This window comes from Gobio gobio, assembly GCF_949357685.1.
Source record: "Gobio gobio genome assembly, chromosome: 1".
Taxonomy (NCBI): domain Eukaryota; kingdom Metazoa; phylum Chordata; class Actinopteri; order Cypriniformes; family Gobionidae; genus Gobio; species Gobio gobio.
Window position 1 is genome coordinate 84,173,775 of NC_137097.1, and position 18,605 is coordinate 84,192,379.

The 18,605-nt window shown below is 46.0% G+C and overlaps 1 protein-coding gene across 1 annotated transcript; it reads right to left on the reverse strand.

Annotated features, from left to right (window-relative positions):
• Nucleotides 1-3,134: 3,134 nt before the first annotated feature.
• Nucleotides 3,135-4,160, reverse strand: LOC307123537 (T-cell ecto-ADP-ribosyltransferase 1-like; the record flags this gene model as incomplete). The annotated part of the gene is made up of 2 exons (XM_079812094.1): nucleotides 3,135-4,028; nucleotides 4,104-4,160. 2 exons carry the CDS (start codon nucleotides 4,158-4,160, stop codon nucleotides 3,135-3,137), a joined length of 951 nt encoding a protein of 316 aa, XP_079668220.1.
• Nucleotides 4,161-18,605: the final 14,445 nt, after the last annotated feature.

Below are 18,605 nucleotides of genomic sequence, written 5' to 3' on the forward strand. Positions count from 1 at the left end.
ATATTGCATCGAAAAGATTCGCTTAAAATATATAATTTTTACCTTTAATCTGTTAATGAGTTGGAGCGTGTAAAATCGCATCAAATCTGCTGCAGTACGGCAAGAGAAGAGTGACAAAATACAACATCTGCAGTACCATTAATAGCCACAGGAGGGGAGCCTTCGAACACCAATGCATACACACCAATGCCTTATTTTATGAAATTCACACAATATTACTATATAAATTAACTGTTCTTTTTAACCCTGTTACATCGAACTGTTGAATTTGTTGGAGTGGTGTGACGGGGGTGAGTTGGTCTTTCCCGGAACAGATCGCAAATCTTCTGCAGTACACCACACTGGACTTCAGGTAGGCCTTGAACAAATATATATTGCTTTCAAGAGGCCTTAAACCCCATTGACTAAGACAGATATCGCACACACACACACACACACACACACACACACACACAGACACACCATACACAAGCACACTAACCTCACGTTTCTTTTGAACTCTCTGCTTGTGACAAAGACATTCAAACGTGATATCTGAACTGAACTTGAACATGTGAAAGAGACTGAGTATGTTGTGGTGATTCGTTTCCTGATATGTTTTGTTTTATTTTATCTGAATAAGCGTGGTACAGGGTAAGAGATGAGCCTCTTTTGAGTTAATTCAAAGGAAAACAAAGAACGTGTGTGCGCTTTTAACATGAGTTTATTTTATATTTGAACTGTTCTGTGAGGAGTGATTCTAGATCCACTACGACACAAGTTTTAAATATGGATATTTTTCTTTCACAAACATTCGCTTTGCTTCAGAAGGCTTTTATTAACCCCAGTTATTTGACGGACAGATGCTTTTTCTTTATGGACTTCAAAAACAGAGCATCAAATACTGCTATAATTATAATGATTGTGTCCATCTGAAAGAAGAATGTGATGTACACCTAGGATGACATGAGGGAGAGTAAATCATGGGATAATTTTCATTTTTGGGTGAACAATCCCTTTAATTCTAGCTAATACACACTAAAGTCACGTGTTCAATTCTACACAACGTGTCATTTTTAACACATCTCTTTTTAGAGTGCGACAGATTATTTGGCTGGTTTTTCCTTTCTTGTTCACATCCATCAGATCTAAAAGAAACATTAAATCATGTGAGATTTCAAATGTGAAGCTCAAAGTCAAGATCACTGAAGAGTTCAATAGTCATTTCAATCCCATCAAATCTGCTCGAAGATGAATGTCATAAGGATGATTTGTGTTATAAATCCCTAGTTTGGTCCTGAAACTCTAGAGGGCGCAGGGGGAAGAACAGGAAGCAGGAGACAAATTCATGGCAAAAAATAGTTTATTGAATAATCTAGTTGAATTCAACTTTTATCCAAAGCGACTTACAGTGCACAATATCATCTTATGACACTCAAAACATTAATATGGAGACATTGACAGGTCTATAACTTGCTTGTAAAGACACACTGCATAACATATGATTAAACAGCAATAGAAAAAAAATGTAACATTTAAAATGATTAAATGAATATGAATGAGTAGATAGTGTTGGACTCGGCACAATCACAATCCTATGCGAGGCTTGTTTGGGCAATCCGCAACAGCTCGCACTTTCCCTCGACCCAAATATGTATACACAAAAGAATATGTAGGCTGTATTTTCTTGGAAGTCAGATGACTTTCTGGCCTTGTGCTTTGTTTGCAACATCGCCCCTCGTTCCAGTTCCTGTTTTTTCACCCTGCACACAAAACTGCTTCTTTGTTAAGAAACAGAAGTGCTCTACAGCGCCTCAGCCTTATAACCAAACAACTCCTTAAATGGACCTGTCATATATACCAACACCCTATGGCTATTACTCTGGTCACTCTAATCCCCAACAGAAAGTACACACTTTTCTTACCCATTTAGCTTTCAATCCCCATTACCTTCAATTAACTATGTTAATGATTAATCTCTAAAAGCATGCTAGCAATTATGCACATGTGAAGTACAACATGGATGCATGTTTGCTTTCTGGAAGCTGCGCACAAGCTGCTATCAAAAAATCAAATTAAATCTTTAAATCCTTATTTAAAAAAACATACATGAACAAATAATGTTTTCTGACAAAGAAGGCAAAAATGATGTGTAGATAATTAATTGATTTGTGTGGAACTAAAGCAAATCATCTAGTCATGCAAATCAGTACTCAATACAGTGGGTTCGGAAAGTATTCAGACCCCCTTAAATTTTCACTCTTTGTTATATTGCAGCCATTTGCTAAAATCATTTAAGTTAATTGTTTCTCATTAATGTACACAAAGCACCCCATATTTATAGAAAAACACAGAATTGTTGACATTTTTGCAGATTTATTAAAAAATAAAAACTGAAATATCACATGGTCCTAAGTAGTCAGACCCTTTGCTCAGTATTTAGGAGACGCACCCTTTTGATCTAATACAGCCATGAGTCTTTTGGGGAAAGATGCAACAAGTTTTTCACACCTGGATTTGGGGATCCTCTGCCATTCCTCCTTGCAGATCCTCGCCAGTTCTGCCAGGTTGGATGGTAAACGTTGGTGGACAGCCATTTTCAGGTCTCTCCAGAGATGCTCAATTGGGTTTAAGTCAGGGCTCTGGCTGGGCCATTCAAGAACAGTCACGGAGTTGTTGTGAAGCCACTCCTTCGTTACTTTAGCTGTGTGCTTGGGGTCATTGTCTTGTTGGAAGGTGAACCTTCGGCCCAGTCTAAGGTCTTGAGCACTCTGGAGAAGGTTTACGTCCAGGATGTCCCTGTACTTGGCCGCATTCATCTTTCCCTCGAATGCAACCAGTCATCCTGTACCTGCAGCTGAAAAACACCCCCACAGCATGATGCTGCCACCACCAGGCTTCACTGTTGGGACTGTATTGGACAGGTGATGAGCAGTGCCTGGTTTTCTCCACACATACCGCTTAGAATTTTCTTTTTTAATAAATCTGCAAAAATGTCAACAATTCTGTGTTTTTCTGTCAATATGGGGTGTTGTGTGTACATTAATGAGAAAAAATGAACTTTAGCAAATGGCTGCAATATAACAAAGAGTGAAAAATTTAAGGGGGTCTGAATACTTTCCATACCCACAGTATATTTTGAAGTATTACACAGCTCAAACTGAAGAGCATAAGAGCAGTGCCAAGGTCACAGGGTCCTCATCAATTTCTCGTAAAAGGGAGAGTGCATGGCTTCTATACCTTGAATGCAATGTAAATCGCTTTCCACCAAAGCGTCTACCAAATTCATACATCCTAAATGTTGGTCTTTTTGTTACCGACTCTGTTGGTTTGTTGAATAGAGCACAGTTCAGGTCACTTCTTACTCCAGTGCTTTCCAACACAAACACAGTGTCACACCAGAGATCTTTCTGCTCTGCTCTTGTCTTGACAGCAGTGACTTTAAACTTCTCATATGGAGGAATCAGCACCTCTTTTTGATCAGGATACTTTGAGTATTTTGACACATCAGCACCTTCACAAGTTCTGATTTCAAAACAAGATTTCTTTCCAAAACTTTCTGCTACTGCACGATTAAGAGAGGATGAAGCAAACTGGCCAAAACGAACCTGTTTGTTCAGAACAGTCTTAAATTCAACATTTGTTCCACGATAAGTAAATTTGCATCCATTTTGTGTTTCCTTCAGAATCTGTATCGCTTCTGTCAGCAAAAACTGAAGTGAATACCATGTGTATGTTATGTCTTTGTATTTTTGTTTATCATTACGAACAGCATTATTAAACACCCGATATGTCTTCAAATCTACGTTGGTGTACACATAAATGGCAACTGAATGATTCTCTTCCAAGTTATCGGCAGGAGGCTCATGATTCTCTAAAGCATCTTCCCAAGCCATTCTGAATTCAGGTGACTTATTCAGTTCATTCTGTAGCAATTCAGTCTCAACCAGACATTTCATGCTCTTTTTGCAACCAACATAAAGGTCATCAACAGACCTTTCTGCCATATCCAATGGATATATCTGTCCTTCAACAGCAGTTCTGTGATCCTGCAGTGACAGGAATCATAATGATCAGTCATCAGTTTTCATGTCTGTAATATTCATACTAGAACACAAGCTCACCTGTCCAAGAGCAGCTGAAATGAGCAGAAGAGCTTCAATGATCAGCAGCATCTTCATTCAGTCGAATCCCTCAGATGATCCAGTGAAAAAAGTGAGGATACCCATTGCCTTAAAATGATTAAGTAACTAAACTTAATAAATGTCTTGTTATAAATAAGTTATGTGGAATTGACAAGTTCACATAACTTTGAAAATCTACTGCAAATAGTAGGCCATCAGGGGAATTTTGACATACTCTTTTGAACATACGATGCTTTGGGACACACTTAATCTCACATAATATTTAGGATGGATAATATATGCATTAGGATGCAGGGACGGTACAAACTTTGTTTTTTTTTTCAAATCCAATTATTTATTTTTTAAATTGAACTGTCAGGACACCTTTTAACAATCTATTATTTCATAAAGTCAGATATAATTCGTTTTTCTCAGAATCTCTGCATCAGGATATGAAACTGCATGTATGCATATTCTTAAATAAACCAGTGTTTGGTTCCCCCTGAGGCTCTTTACTCATGACACGCCTGATTCATATCTCGATTCAACATGTAGTGGATGTTATTTTCAGATGTAATTTATCACTGCAGTAATCTTGTGTTATTGATAATAGCAGCCCTGTCATTCTACAGAATAAGGTCCAGTAATGTTGTTTGAAGAACTGTTCAGTTATCACAAGTGGAAGATTTGACATCTTCCACGGGTACCAGAGTAGATAAATCTAAAAACAACACCCTTGAGTTTTCGTGTGTACAGCCAATCTGTATATTTTGTGAAACGATGATGTCATCACCCCACGTCTCGACACTAGTCAGACACCGCTACGTCACGTAACAGTGACAGCAGCAGCAACAACAACAACAACAACAACAACATAATTTGTTGTTTCAGAATGGGAGGCAGGTCAAACCCAATAAAGCAGGGTAAAACAAGCCCATTTCTGAAAGAGATGTAACTTATAATTATGCCGAGTTCCCACTGCACGATTTTCAAAGTAGTCGGATCACTGCTCTTTTCACACTGCATGACTATCTGGGCCAGCATTCAGTCACTGCTGTGTTCACACTGACCGATGGATCGGCGACAGGTTTCACACTGCATGACTGTACAAGAGGAAGAATCGCCGACAACGGTCTCGTTCGCAAACTACGTTTCACAACCAAACGCACGTGAGAAGTAACAAGGACGGCGAGATGCGAGATCACACGTGTGTGAGACCGGAGTCACGCAAGACTGGAATTATTATTATAAAATGATAAACTGCACAAAGCTTGTGATCCAAATTGTCTGATTTGTAGTGAAAATGAGAAAAAGGAAAAAAAAAACATTATATGGTGGAGGAAATGATTGGGGAGACGCGGGGAGCAAGGATTGTGTGTTCTGCAAAGAGAATTGGAGGTAAATAAATCACTGTGCAATGTGCTGCTGTTGCAGCCGGTCAAACAAATGTTTGTTTTCTGTTTCTGTTTGATTTCCTTGTAAATATATCCATTAAAGTTAACATTTCTATTAAAATACTGATATTCTGGTCTATAACTCCTCCCCCCTTTATCTTGCTCTCTCTCATTGGCTGTCGGTCATCGCCAATGTAGTTTTCAGTCAGAACTCTTTTCACACAGTAGGATTTTGAATCGGCGACAGGTCCAGATATTTAGCATGCCAAATATCTCAAAGGCGTCGACGACTCATCAGCGATTTTCTCTTTGATAATGTCATTGTCACTCACGTGAACGAGCATCGATTTACCTATGATTTTGGACATTTGTCTGCGATTTCGTAAAACCTGTCAGCAAGTGAAAATCAGGCCTAAAGTTGTGCAATGTGAACTCTGCATTAGAGTCAGTTACCATGGTAAACCCACACAGCAAATTTCCCAGTGTTAAATTAACACTACTCAGTGTTTATATGTGTGCACACTCAGAGTGTTAAATGTAACACTGAATCAGTGTTGAAGTTAATTAGGTAATTAAGAGATTAATTGAGTGATGTTTGAGCATTAGTGATGAACACTTAATGTTAACAAGCAGAATCACTGAATGAAAGAGAAACACTAAAACTACAGCTGAATTCAGTCACAGCCCTGAAATCCACTGAAGATAAAAGACGACATTACATCTCTGAAGATGCACATTACTGGCACAACAAGATGAATGACAGACATTTGACCCAAAGGTTGTGGGTTCAAGTCCAGTGCGGGGTAACTTTATAAAAAATTTTGCAATGTGTAATTTCAATTCCTTTATTATCCGGGTAAGTGTTGTACTTATCTTTCTTCCTCTTGGATTAGAAATAAGTGTTTTTTTGTTCATCTGAACTTCTGTTCATTTTGAGTTCATCCTTCCTATACTTAATACATTCTTAGGACAGTATATTTCTGCCATTTTTGTTCTTCTGGTTCTGCATTGCGCTACAGCCCCTTCTAGGGCTCGGCCCCACAATCGCTGCTTGCAGCTATATTTGTGTTTATATCTCTGTTGTTTTGAGACATTGCATCATACATTCAAATGGTGGAGGGAAGAGGAGATGCACCAAGTACCTCAGGAATAATTGTTAAATCATTTCATTTTCAAAAAACCAAACGGGTACAAAATTATTTTTCAGCCTAATAAGATGTTAGAAAAACTTTTATCCAGATTTTTAAAATATTTCTCTTGTACTTTTTTTTTTTTCTCTGACAGAAAATACATCTGTCCACTCCGGTGGGGTATATTGTGCCAATTGGGCCTTAGATTCCACCTTATTTTGTATGTTTTAGTTAAAATGATGATGTAATTTTCATGTTAGATTTATTAAACACACTGTAAAAAAAAATAAAGTTGAGAAAACTTAAAAGTTTAAGGCAACCAGCTGCAGAACATTTTTGAGTTTTCTCAACTTAGGGTCAATTAATTGTACAAACTTTTTTCATGTTAAATAGTTGAATAAACTTTAAAAGCTGAATTTGTCATACAAAACATAAGTTGGGTTTTTTACAGTGCAGTAATATTAAATAGTCTTTAGATTTGATTTCCTTCAATGCTTACAGTCTATATTTATTGTATTTTTATTTTAGGTTGTCAGTGTACATTTTAAAATGAATAATACATATTTTATTAATAGTTTTATTGGTGGAAGAAGGTCAATCAAATAATACTAGGTATGATACAGGTTTTAATGTTTTAAATAAAAGTTGGCCATTTTTTAAATAAAGTTTTGATACATAGATTGATATGTTTTTTTTTTTTTAAATGTACTCTCAATTGCTGTTGTTATTTAATGACATTTTTTGTATTCATATCATTTGCAAGTGAATGTTTTAAAAACAAACTCAAACAATGAGTTTTATTGAATCACTTTTTATACCATGGTTCACTGCTGTGGACAGATATGTAACTCTCTCAAAATAAAATATATTGGAAATAAAAAGTTATTGGCATGATTTTTCACTTGTTTAAAAGTAAAAACAAACAAACAAAAATATTACTTTGTGATTGAATAATTCATGCATGAAAGGGTTAATTATGTCGGAATTATTAGAACCATTTAAATTACACAGAGTTACCATTGTGGAGCTGAGTGAAGCATGTGCTCAGGCTGTGGACTGACGTATGTATTATTCCATAATCCATATTTAGATTTTCTTAGAATCTCTGCATCAGGATGTGAAACTGCACTTATGCAAGTTCAGCGGTTTGTTCCCCTGAGGCTTCATACCTGATTCACTCATGTTTTCAGCTGCAGTGTAGAATTAAATGGCAATTGAACTCATGTTTGACAAGTTAGCTTTTGGTTTCTTAGCATTGTCTATGCATATAAAAAAAATATAAAAATAAAAAGTTAATGTAGTTGTTTCCTTCATCAGAAATGTATTATCTCCACTTCATATTGAGCTTCAAAGCATTCCATATAGCAAAAATGATTTGGGGAACAAGGTTCTTTCATACAAGAAAAGGATGACAGGGAACCCAAATGTATTCTAAATGTACAATATCAAAATCCTCTGGGTAATATCAGAACAGGCCAAATGCAGATAGAGCCGTCTAATTCAAAAAAAAAAAAAAAAAAAACACTTCCTGCTTTTATAAGGTATAATTCTAAGGTTCTCTCTTGCAAAACATTACAGTTTTTCTCAGTCGCTTTAGTGCATTTCTCACATCACTATTTACATTTGCACAACAGTTCTCAAAACAATTAGTACAAACTGCAAAATCTAGTTGATAACCTGCAAAAGCGTGTCACTTGCTCAAAATGGATAGCTCATTCCTCAAACGCAAGTTTTCATGTCAATGAAAGTGTCAGTGTCATCCCCCCAATCTGCTGAGAATCAACAACTGGCCGATGAGCTGAATGCTTTTTACTGCAGGTTTGAAAAGCCCAGTCTCACACCACACACCGCTCTGATCTTCACTTCACACGTCCCCAATCTCCTCCTGCACCCCCTCTCCTCCCCCCTCCTGTCATCCAACCCGAGCTTAAGGTCTGTGTGGAGGATGTGAGCAGAGTCTTCAAAAAACAGAAGACTAGGAAAGCTTCAGGCCCAGACGGCTTCTCATCTGCCTGTTTGAAAGCCTGCGCTGACCAACTGGCCCCAGTCTTCACGCAGATCTTCAACAGATCATTGGAGCAGTGTGAAGTTCCCTGCTGCTTCAAACGCTCCACTATCATTCCCGTCCCCAAAAAACCCAAAATCACTGGACTTAATGACTACAGACCTGTCGCTCTCACGTCTGTGGTCATGAAGTCGTTTGAAAGACTGGTTCTGGCCCACCTGGAGGACATCACTGGACCCTTACTGGATCCTCTTCAGTTTGCCTACAGAGTAAACAGGTCTGTGGATGATGCAGTCAACATGGGACTGCATTATATCCTGCAACATCTCGACAGACCTTGGGCTTATGCAAGAATCTTATTCATGGACTTCAGTTCGGCCTTCAATACCATCATGCCTGATCTTCTCTCAGCTAAACTGACCCAGCTCTCCATGCCATCCTCAATCTGTCAGTGGATCTCCAGCTTCCTGACAGACCAGCAACAGCTCGTGAGACTGGGGAAACTCACATCCAGGACTCTCACTACCAGCACTGGCGCCCCCCAGGGGTGTGTCCTCTCCCCACTGCTCTTCTCCCTGTACACCAATGACTGCTCTTCTAAAGACCCCTCTGTGAAGCTCCTGAGATCTGCAGACCACATCACTGTCATCAGCCTCATCCAAAACAGTGATGAGTCTGCTTACAGACTGGAGGTTGAACAGCTGCTGTCTGGTGCAGTTATAACAACCTTGAGCTCAACACACTCAAAACAGTGGAGATGATAGTGGACTTCAGGAGGAACAGCCCATCATGAACAGCACTGTGGAAGCAGTGGAGTCATTCAGGTTCCTGGGCACTACCATCTCTCAGGACCTGAAGTGGGACAATCACATTGACTCCATTGTGAAAAAGGCCCAGCAGAGACTGCACTTCCTTCGTCAGCTGTGGAAGTTCAACCTCCCACAGGAGCTGCTGATTCAGTTCTACTCGGCTGGCATTGAGTCTGTCTTATGCACTTCCATCACTGTCTGGTTTGGTTCAGCTACCAAATCTGACATCAGGAGACTACAACGGACAATTCGGACTGCAATCCAGGACCTGTCCAGGACCTGAACTCTTCCAGAGTGAGGAAGAGAGCAGGGAAAATCATCACAGACTCCGCTCACCCTGGACACCTCCTGTTTGAACTGTTACCATCAGGACGGCGACTCCGATCACTGGGCACTAGAACATCTGAGCACAGGAACAGTTTCTTCCCACAGGCCATTTCCCTCTTGAACAGTTAAATACCCCCCCAAAGTGCAATACTCTGACTGTTTAGTCCAATCTTCTAAACTCAGGAGATTATTTACGTTTATATATTCATACTACTCAAATACTGTAAATATGTTCATAATCTGTAAATGTTTATTCTGACTAAACGTAACTGTGACCTTATATTTTTTATACTATTTTTCATATTTTTATTCTTAGAATTTGTATTACTATGTTCTTGTTGTGTTTGTATTGTAAATGTGCACTGGAAGCTTCAGCACCAAGAACAATTCCTTGTGTGTGCAAGCGCACTTGGCAATAAAGCTCTTTCTGATTCTGATTCATGTCTAATGTAATTTACTTGTTATTTATATAGCTTGTTATCAGAAATAATCTACTCTAGAGGTGATTATTCTGGCTGCGTTTACACCTGGCATTAGTCAATCAGGACACAGCGAGTTTACATTTGTTCACATGAAGTGGTCGCCATCTGGATAAATGATCGGATTTATGTTTCCCGCAAAATATTTAAATGTGCCTTTATCAGTGCAAAACAACTTTTGCTTTGTCCTCTATTAACGGCAGTGCCCATACAGCACAGGATTTTTTGTGATGCATTCATATACAATCAATCTCAAATAGTGTACTTTATCTACATGTTAACTTTCCCAACATTAATATTATGTTATGAAACAAAGAAACATGTTATTTCGATGCATTGCATTGAAGGCGAGCGCGCAAGCATTTATAGATACTATACAGAAAACGGCATTACACCCAAAAATGTTAATTCTGTCATTATTACTCTCCCTCATGTCGTTCCAAACCTTTAAGACCTTCGTTCATCTTCAGAACACAACTTCAGATATTTCTCTTCTTCTCTACGGTCTTACGGTTTGGGGTCGACATGAGGGTGAGTAATTAATGTATGAATTTACATTTTTGGGTGAACAAACCCTTTAAAGGGGCCGTTCCCCCACTCTATATTGCAGACAGAAATGGGAGATTATTTATAATAAACATGCCTGAACAATAAAAACATGTAAATTAAGATAATGCTGCCCAATTAAGATGAAAGATGATAGCGTATAAAGATAATGCAGCCTCTGTTGTTGTTGATTCTTTGCGGACGTCTACCGGAAGTTAAGTTTGGGCTACAAAAGCGCGCATGCGCAGTAACGTTTGTTTAAGTTGTTGCAGTTGAAACCGTCTATACATGTTGCTGCTGATTGGGCTGACATTTGACACACCCACCAAACGAGATAAAACGCATCTCAAACCTGTTGCGCACCGTTTCCAGGAAACATGACGTTCCGGTTTGAGCTTTGAACGTGCCCCTGATGCCTCACTTTCTTTCCAGTCACGTGACTGCTTCTCTTTCGGAATGTTCGGAATTAATTTGTGTCGGAATGTTAGAACCCAGACCAGCTCTACGGGTTTATGGAAGTTCAAGTCCATTTACTAGCATTTTTAAAGGTCCCGTTCTTCGTGATCCCATTGTTCAAACTTTAGTTAGTGTGTAATGTTGCTGTTAGAGCATAAATAATACCTGTAAAATTATAAAGCTCAAAGTTCAATGCCAAGCAAGATATTTTATTTAACAGAAGTTCCCTTTCAAAGCCTACAGCGAACGGCCGGTTTGGACTACATCCTGGTACTTCCTGCTTTAATGACGTCAGTAGAACAGTTTGTTGACTAACTTCCGCCCACAAGAATACGCCTTGTTGCTCTCCCAAATGGAGAAGAGGAAGTGTTGCGTTTGAGTGTGTTTGTCGCCAAGCTGCTGTCGAATCACAACACAGGAACCGGGCAACGTGCGCTAAGCTGCTGTCCAATCACAACACAGGAACCGGGCAACGTGCACTAAGCTGCTGTCCAATCACAACACGGGAACCGGGCAACGTGCGCTAAGCTGCTGTCCAATCACAACACAGGAACCGGGCAATGTGCACTAAGCTGCTGTCCAATCACAACACAGGAACCGGGCAACGTGCGCTAAGCTGCTGTCCAATCACAACACGGGAACCGGGCAACGTGCGCTAAGCTGCTGTCCAATCACAACACGGGAACCGGGCAACGTGCGCTAAGCTGCGGTCAAATCACAACACGGGAACCGGGCAACGTGCGCTAAGCTGCTGTCCAATCACAACACGGGAACCGGGCAACGTGCGCTAAGCTGCTGTCGAATCACAACACGGGAACCGGGCAACGTGCGCTAAGCTGCTGTCCAATCACAACACGGGAACTGGGCAACGTGCGCTAAGCTGCTGTCCAATCACAACACGGGAACCGGGCAACGTGCGCTAAGCTGCTGTCCAATCACAACACGGGAACCGGGCAACGTGCGCTAAGCTGCTGTCCAATCACAACACGGGAACCGGGCAACGTGCGCTAAGCTGTGGTCAAATCACAACACGGGAACCGGGCAACGTGCGCTAAGCTGCTGTCCAATCACAACACGGGAACCGGGCAACGTGCGCTAAGCTGCTGTCCAATCACAACACGGGAACCGGGCAACGTGCGCTAAGCTACTGTCCAATCACAACACGGGAACCGGGCAACGTGCGCTAAGCTGCTGTCCAATCACAACACGGGAACCGGGCAACGTGCGCTAAGCTGCTGTCCAATCACAACACGGGAACCGGGCAACGTGCGCTAAGCTGCTGTCCAATCACAACACGGGAACCGGGCAACGTGCGCTAAGCTGCTGTCCAATCACAACACGGGAACCGGGCAACGTGCGCTAAGCTGCTGTCCAATCACAACACGGGAACCGGGCAACGTGCGCTAAGCTGCTGTCGAAGCACAACACAGGAACCGGGCAACGTGCGCTAAGCTGCTGTCCAATCACAACACGGGAACCGGGCAACGTGCACTAAGCTGCTGTCCAATCACAACACGGGAACCGGGCAACGTGCGCTAAGCTGCTGTCTAATCACAACACGGGAACCGGGCAACGTGCGCTAAGCTGCTGTCGAAGCACAACACTGGAACCGGGCAACGTGCGCTAAGCTGCTGTCCAATCACAACACGGGAACCGGGCAACGTGCGCTAAGCTGCTGTCCAATCACAACACAGGAACCGGGCAACGTGCGCTAAGCTGCTGTCCAATCACAACACGGGAACCGGGCAACGTGCGCTAAGCTGCTGTCCAATCACAACACGGGAACCGGGCAACGTGCGCTAAGCTGCGGTCCAATCACAACACGGGAACCGGGCAACGTGCGCTAAGCTGCTGTCCAATCACAACACGGGAACCGGGCAACGTGCGCTAAGCTGCGGTCCAATCACAACACGGGAACCGGGCAACGTGCGCTAAGCTGCTGTCCAATCACAACACAGGAACCGGGCAACGTGCGCTAAGCTGCTGTCCAATCACAACACGGGAACCGGGCAACGTGCGCTAAGCTGCTGTCCAATCACAACACGGGAACCGGGCAACGTGCGCTAAGCTGCTGTCGAATCACAACACGGGAACCGGGCAACGTGCGCTAAGCTGCTGTCCAATCACAACACGGGAACCGGGCAACGTGCGCTAAGCTGCTGTCCAATCACAACACTGGAACCGGGCAACGTGCGCTAAGCTGCTGTCCAATCACAACACGGGAACCGGGCAACGTGCGCTAAGCTGCTGTCCAATCACAACACGGGAACCGGGCAACGTGCGCTAAGCTGCTGTCCAATCACAACACGGGAACCGGGCAACGTGCGCTAAGCTGCTGTCCAATCACAACACGGGAACCGGGCAACGTGCGCTAAGCTGCTGTCCAATCACAACACGGGAACCGGGCAACGTGCGCTAAGCTGTGGTCAAATCACAACACGGGAACCGGGCAACGTGCGCTAAGCTGCTGTCCAATCACAACACGGGAACCGGGCAACGTGCGCTAAGCTGCTGTCCAATCACAACACGGGAACCGGGCAACGTGCGCTAAGCTGCTGTCCAATCACAACACGGGAACCGGGCAACGTGCGCTAAGCTGCTGTCCAATCACAACACGGGAACCGGGCAACGTGCGCTAAGCTGCTGTCCAATCACAACACGGGAACCGGGCAACGTGCGCTAAGCTGCTGTCCAATCACAACACGGGAACCGGGCAACGTGCGCTAAGCTGCTGTCCAATCACAACACGGGAACCGGGCAACGTGCGCTAAGATGCTGTCCAATCACAACACAGGAACCGGGCAACGTGCGCTAAGATGCTGTCCAATCACAACACAGGAAACGGGCAACGTGCGCTAAGATGCTGTCCAATCACAACACAGGAACCGGGCAACGTGCACTAAGATGCTGTCCAATCACAACACAGGAACCGGGCAACGTGCGCTAAGCTGCTGTCCAATCACAACACAGGAACCGGGCAACGTGCACTAAGCTGCTGTCCAATCACAACACGGGAACCGGGCAACGTGCACTAAGATGCTGTCCAATCACAACACAGGAACCGGGCAACGTGCGCTAAGCTGCTGTCCAATCACAACACAGGAACCGGGCAACGTGCACTAAGCTGCTGTCCAATCACAACACGGGAACCGGGCAACGTGCGCTAAGCTGCTGTCCAATCACAACACAGGAACCGGGCAACGTGCGCTAAGCTGCTGTCCAATCACAACACGGGAACCGGGCAACGTGCGCTAAGCTGCTGTCCAATCACAACACTGGAACCGGGCAACGTGCGCTAAGCTGCTGTCCAATCACAACACGGGAACCGGGCAACGTGCGCTAAGCTGCTGTCCAATCACAACACAGGAACCGGGCAACGTGCGCTAAGCTGCTGTCCAATCACAACACGGGAACCGGGCAACGTGCGTTAAGCTGCTGTCCAATCACAACACGGGAACCGGGCAACGTGCGCTAAGCTGCGGTCCAATCACAACACGGGAACCGGGCAACGTGCGCTAAGCTGCTGTCCAATCACAACACAGGAACCGGGCAACGTGCGCTAAGCTGCTGTCCAATCACAACACGGGAACCGGGCAACGTGCGCTAAGCTGCTGTCCAATCACAACACGGGAACCGGGCAACGTGCGCTAAGCTGCTGTCCAATCACAACACAGGAACCGGGCAACGTGCGCTAAGCTGCTGTCCAATCACAACACGGGAACCGGGCAACGTGCGCTAAGCTGCTGTCCAATCACAACACGGGAACCGGGCAACGTGCGCTAAGCTGCTGTCCAATCACAACACGGGAACCGGGCAACGTGCGCTAAGCTGCTGTCGAAGCACAACACAGGAACCGGGCAACGTGCGCTAAGCTGCTGTCCAATCACAACACGGGAACCGGGCAACGTGCGCTAAGCTTCTGTCCAATCACAACACGGGAACCGGGCAACGTGCGCTAAGCTGCGGTCGAATCACAACACAGGAACCGGGCAACGTGCGCTAAGCTGCTGTCCAATCACAACACGGGAACCGGGCAACGTGCGCTAAGCTGCTGTCCAATCACAACACGGGAACCGGGCAACGTGCGCTAAGCTGCTGTCCAATCACAACACGGGAACCGGGCAACGTGCGCTAAGCTGCTGTCGAAGCACAACACAGGAACCGGGCAACGTGCGCTAAGCTGCTGTCCAATCACAACACTGGAACCGGGCAACGTGCGCTAAGCTGCTGTCCAATCACAACACGGGAACCGGGCAACGTGCGCTAAGCTGCTGTCCAATCACAACACAGGAACCAGGCAACGTGCGCTAAGCTGCTGTCCAATCACAACACGGGAACCGGGCAACGTGCGTTAAGCTGCTGTCCAATCACAACACGGGAACCGGGCAACGTGCGCTAAGCTGCGGTCCAATCACAACACGGGAACCGGGCAACGTGCGCTAAGCTGCTGTCCAATCACAACACAGGAACCGGGCAACGTGCGCTAAGCTGCTGTCCAATCACAACACGGGAACCGGGCAACGTGCGCTAAGCTGCTGTCCAATCACAACACGGGAACCGGGCAACGTGCGCTAAGCTGCTGTCCAATCACAACACAGGAACCGGGCAACGTGCGCTAAGCTGCTGTCCAATCACAACACGGGAACCGGGCAACGTGCGCTAAGCTGCTGTCCAATCACAACACGGGAACCGGGCAACGTGCGCTAAGCTGCTGTCCAATCACAACACGGGAACCGGGCAACGTGCGCTAAGCTGCTGTCGAAGCACAACACAGGAACCGGGCAACGTGCGCTAAGCTGCTGTCCAATCACAACACGGGAACCGGGCAACGTGCGCTAAGCTTCTGTCCAATCACAACACGGGAACCGGGCAACGTGCGCTAAGCTGCGGTCGAATCACAACACAGGAACCGGGCAACGTGCGCTAAGCTGCTGTCCAATCACAACACGGGAACCGGGCAACGTGCGCTAAGCTGCTGTCCAATCACAACACGGGAACCGGGCAACGTGCGCTAAGCTGCTGTCCAATCACAACACGGGAACCGGGCAACGTGCGCTAAGCTGCTGTCGAAGCACAACACAGGAACCGGGCAACGTGCGCTAAGCTGCTGTCCAATCACAACACGGGAACCGGGCAACGTGCGCTAAGCTTCTGTCCAATCACAACACGGAAACCGGGCAACGTGCGCTAAGCTGCTGTCCAATCACAACACGGGAACCGGGCAACGTGCGCTAAGCTGCTGTCCAATCACAACACGGGAACCGGGCAACGTGCGCTAAGCTGTGGTCAAATCACAACACGGGAACCGGGCAACGTGCGCTAAGCTGCTGTCCAATCACAACACGGGAACCGGGCAACGTGCGCTAAGCTGCTGTCCAATCACAACACGGGAACCGGGCAACGTGCGCTAAGCTGCTGTCCAATCACAACACGGGAACCGGGCAACGTGCGCTAAGCTGCTGTCCAATCACAACACGGGAACCGGGCAACGTGCGCTAAGCTGCTGTCCAATCACAACACGGGAACCGGGCAACGTGCGCTAAGCTGCTGTCCAATCACAACACGGGAACCGGGCAACGTGCGCTAAGCTGCTGTCCAATCACAACACGGGAACCGTGCAACGTGCGCTAAGCTGCTGTCCAATCACAACACGGGAACCGGGCAACGTGCGCTAAGCTGTGGTCAAATCACAACACGGGAACCGGGCAACGTGCGCTAAGCTGCTGTCCAATCACAACACAGGAACCGGGCAACGTGCGCTAAGCTGCTGTCCAATCACAACACGGGAACCGGGCAACGTGCGCTAAGCTGTGGTCAAATCACAACACGGGAACCGGGCAACGTGCGCTAAGCTGCTGTCCAATCACAACACGGGAACCGGGCAACGTGCGCTAAGCTGCTGTCCAATCACAACACGGGAACCGGGCAACGTGCGCTAAGCTGCTGTCCAATCACAACACGGGAACCGGGCAACGTGCGCTAAGCTGCTGTCCAATCACAACACGGGAACCAGGCAACGTGCGCTAAGCTGCTGTCCAATCACAACACGGGAACCGGGCAACGTGCGCTAAGCTGTGGTCAAATCACAACACGGGAACCGGGCAACGTGCGCTAAGCTGCTGTCCAATCACAACACGGGAACCGGGCAACGTGCGCTAAGCTGCTGTCCAATCACAACACGGGAACCGGGCAACGTGCGCTAAGCTACTGTCCAATCACAACACGGGAACCGGGCAACGTGCGCTAAGCTGCTGTCCAATCACAACACGGGAACCGGGCAACGTGCGCTAAGCTGCTGTCCAATCACAACACGGGAACCGGGCAACGTGCGCTAAGCTGCTGTCCAATCACAACACGGGAACCGGGCAACGTGCGCTAAGCTGCTGTCCAATCACAACACGGGAACCGGGCAACGTTCGCTAAGCTGCTGTCCAATCACAACACGGGAACCGGGCAACGTGCGCTAAGCTGCTGTCCAATCACAACACGGGAACCGGGCAACGTGCGCTAAGCTGCTGTCCAATCACAACACGGGAACCGGGCAACGTGCGCTAAGCTGCTGTCCAATCACAACACGGGAACCGGGCAACGTGCGCTAAGCTGCTGTCGAAGCACAACACAGGAACCGGGCAACGTGCGCTAAGCTGCTGTCCAATCACAACACGGGAACCGGGCAACGTGCACTAAGCTGCTGTCCAATCACAACACGGGAACCGGGCAACGTGCGCTAAGCTGCTGTCTAATCACAACACGGGAACCGGGCAACGTGCGCTAAGCTGCTGTCGAAGCACAACACTGGAACCGGGCAACGTGCGCTAAGCTGCTGTCCAATCACAACACGGGAACCGGGCAACGTGCGCTAAGCTGCTGTCCAATCACAACACAGGAACCGGGCAACGTGCGCTAAGCTGCTGTCCAATCACAACACGGGAACCGGGCAACGTGCGCTAAGCTGCTGTCCAATCACAACACGGGAACCGGGCAACGTGCGCTAAGCTGCGGTCCAATCACAACACGGGAACCGGGCAACGTGCGCTAAGCTGCTGTCCAATCACAACACAGGAACCGGGCAACGTGCGCTAAGCTGCTGTCCAATCACAACACGGGAACCGGGCAACGTGCGCTAAGCTGCTGTCCAATCACAACACAGGAACCGGGCAACGTGCGCTAAGCTGCGGTCCAATCACAACACGGGAACCGGGCAACGTGCGCTAAGCTGCTGTCGAAGCACAACACTGGAACCGGGCAACGTGCGCTAAGCTGCTGTCCAATCACAACACGGGAACCGGGCAACGTGCGCTAAGCTGCTGTCCAATCACAACACAGGAACCGGGCAACGTGCGCTAAGCTGCTGTC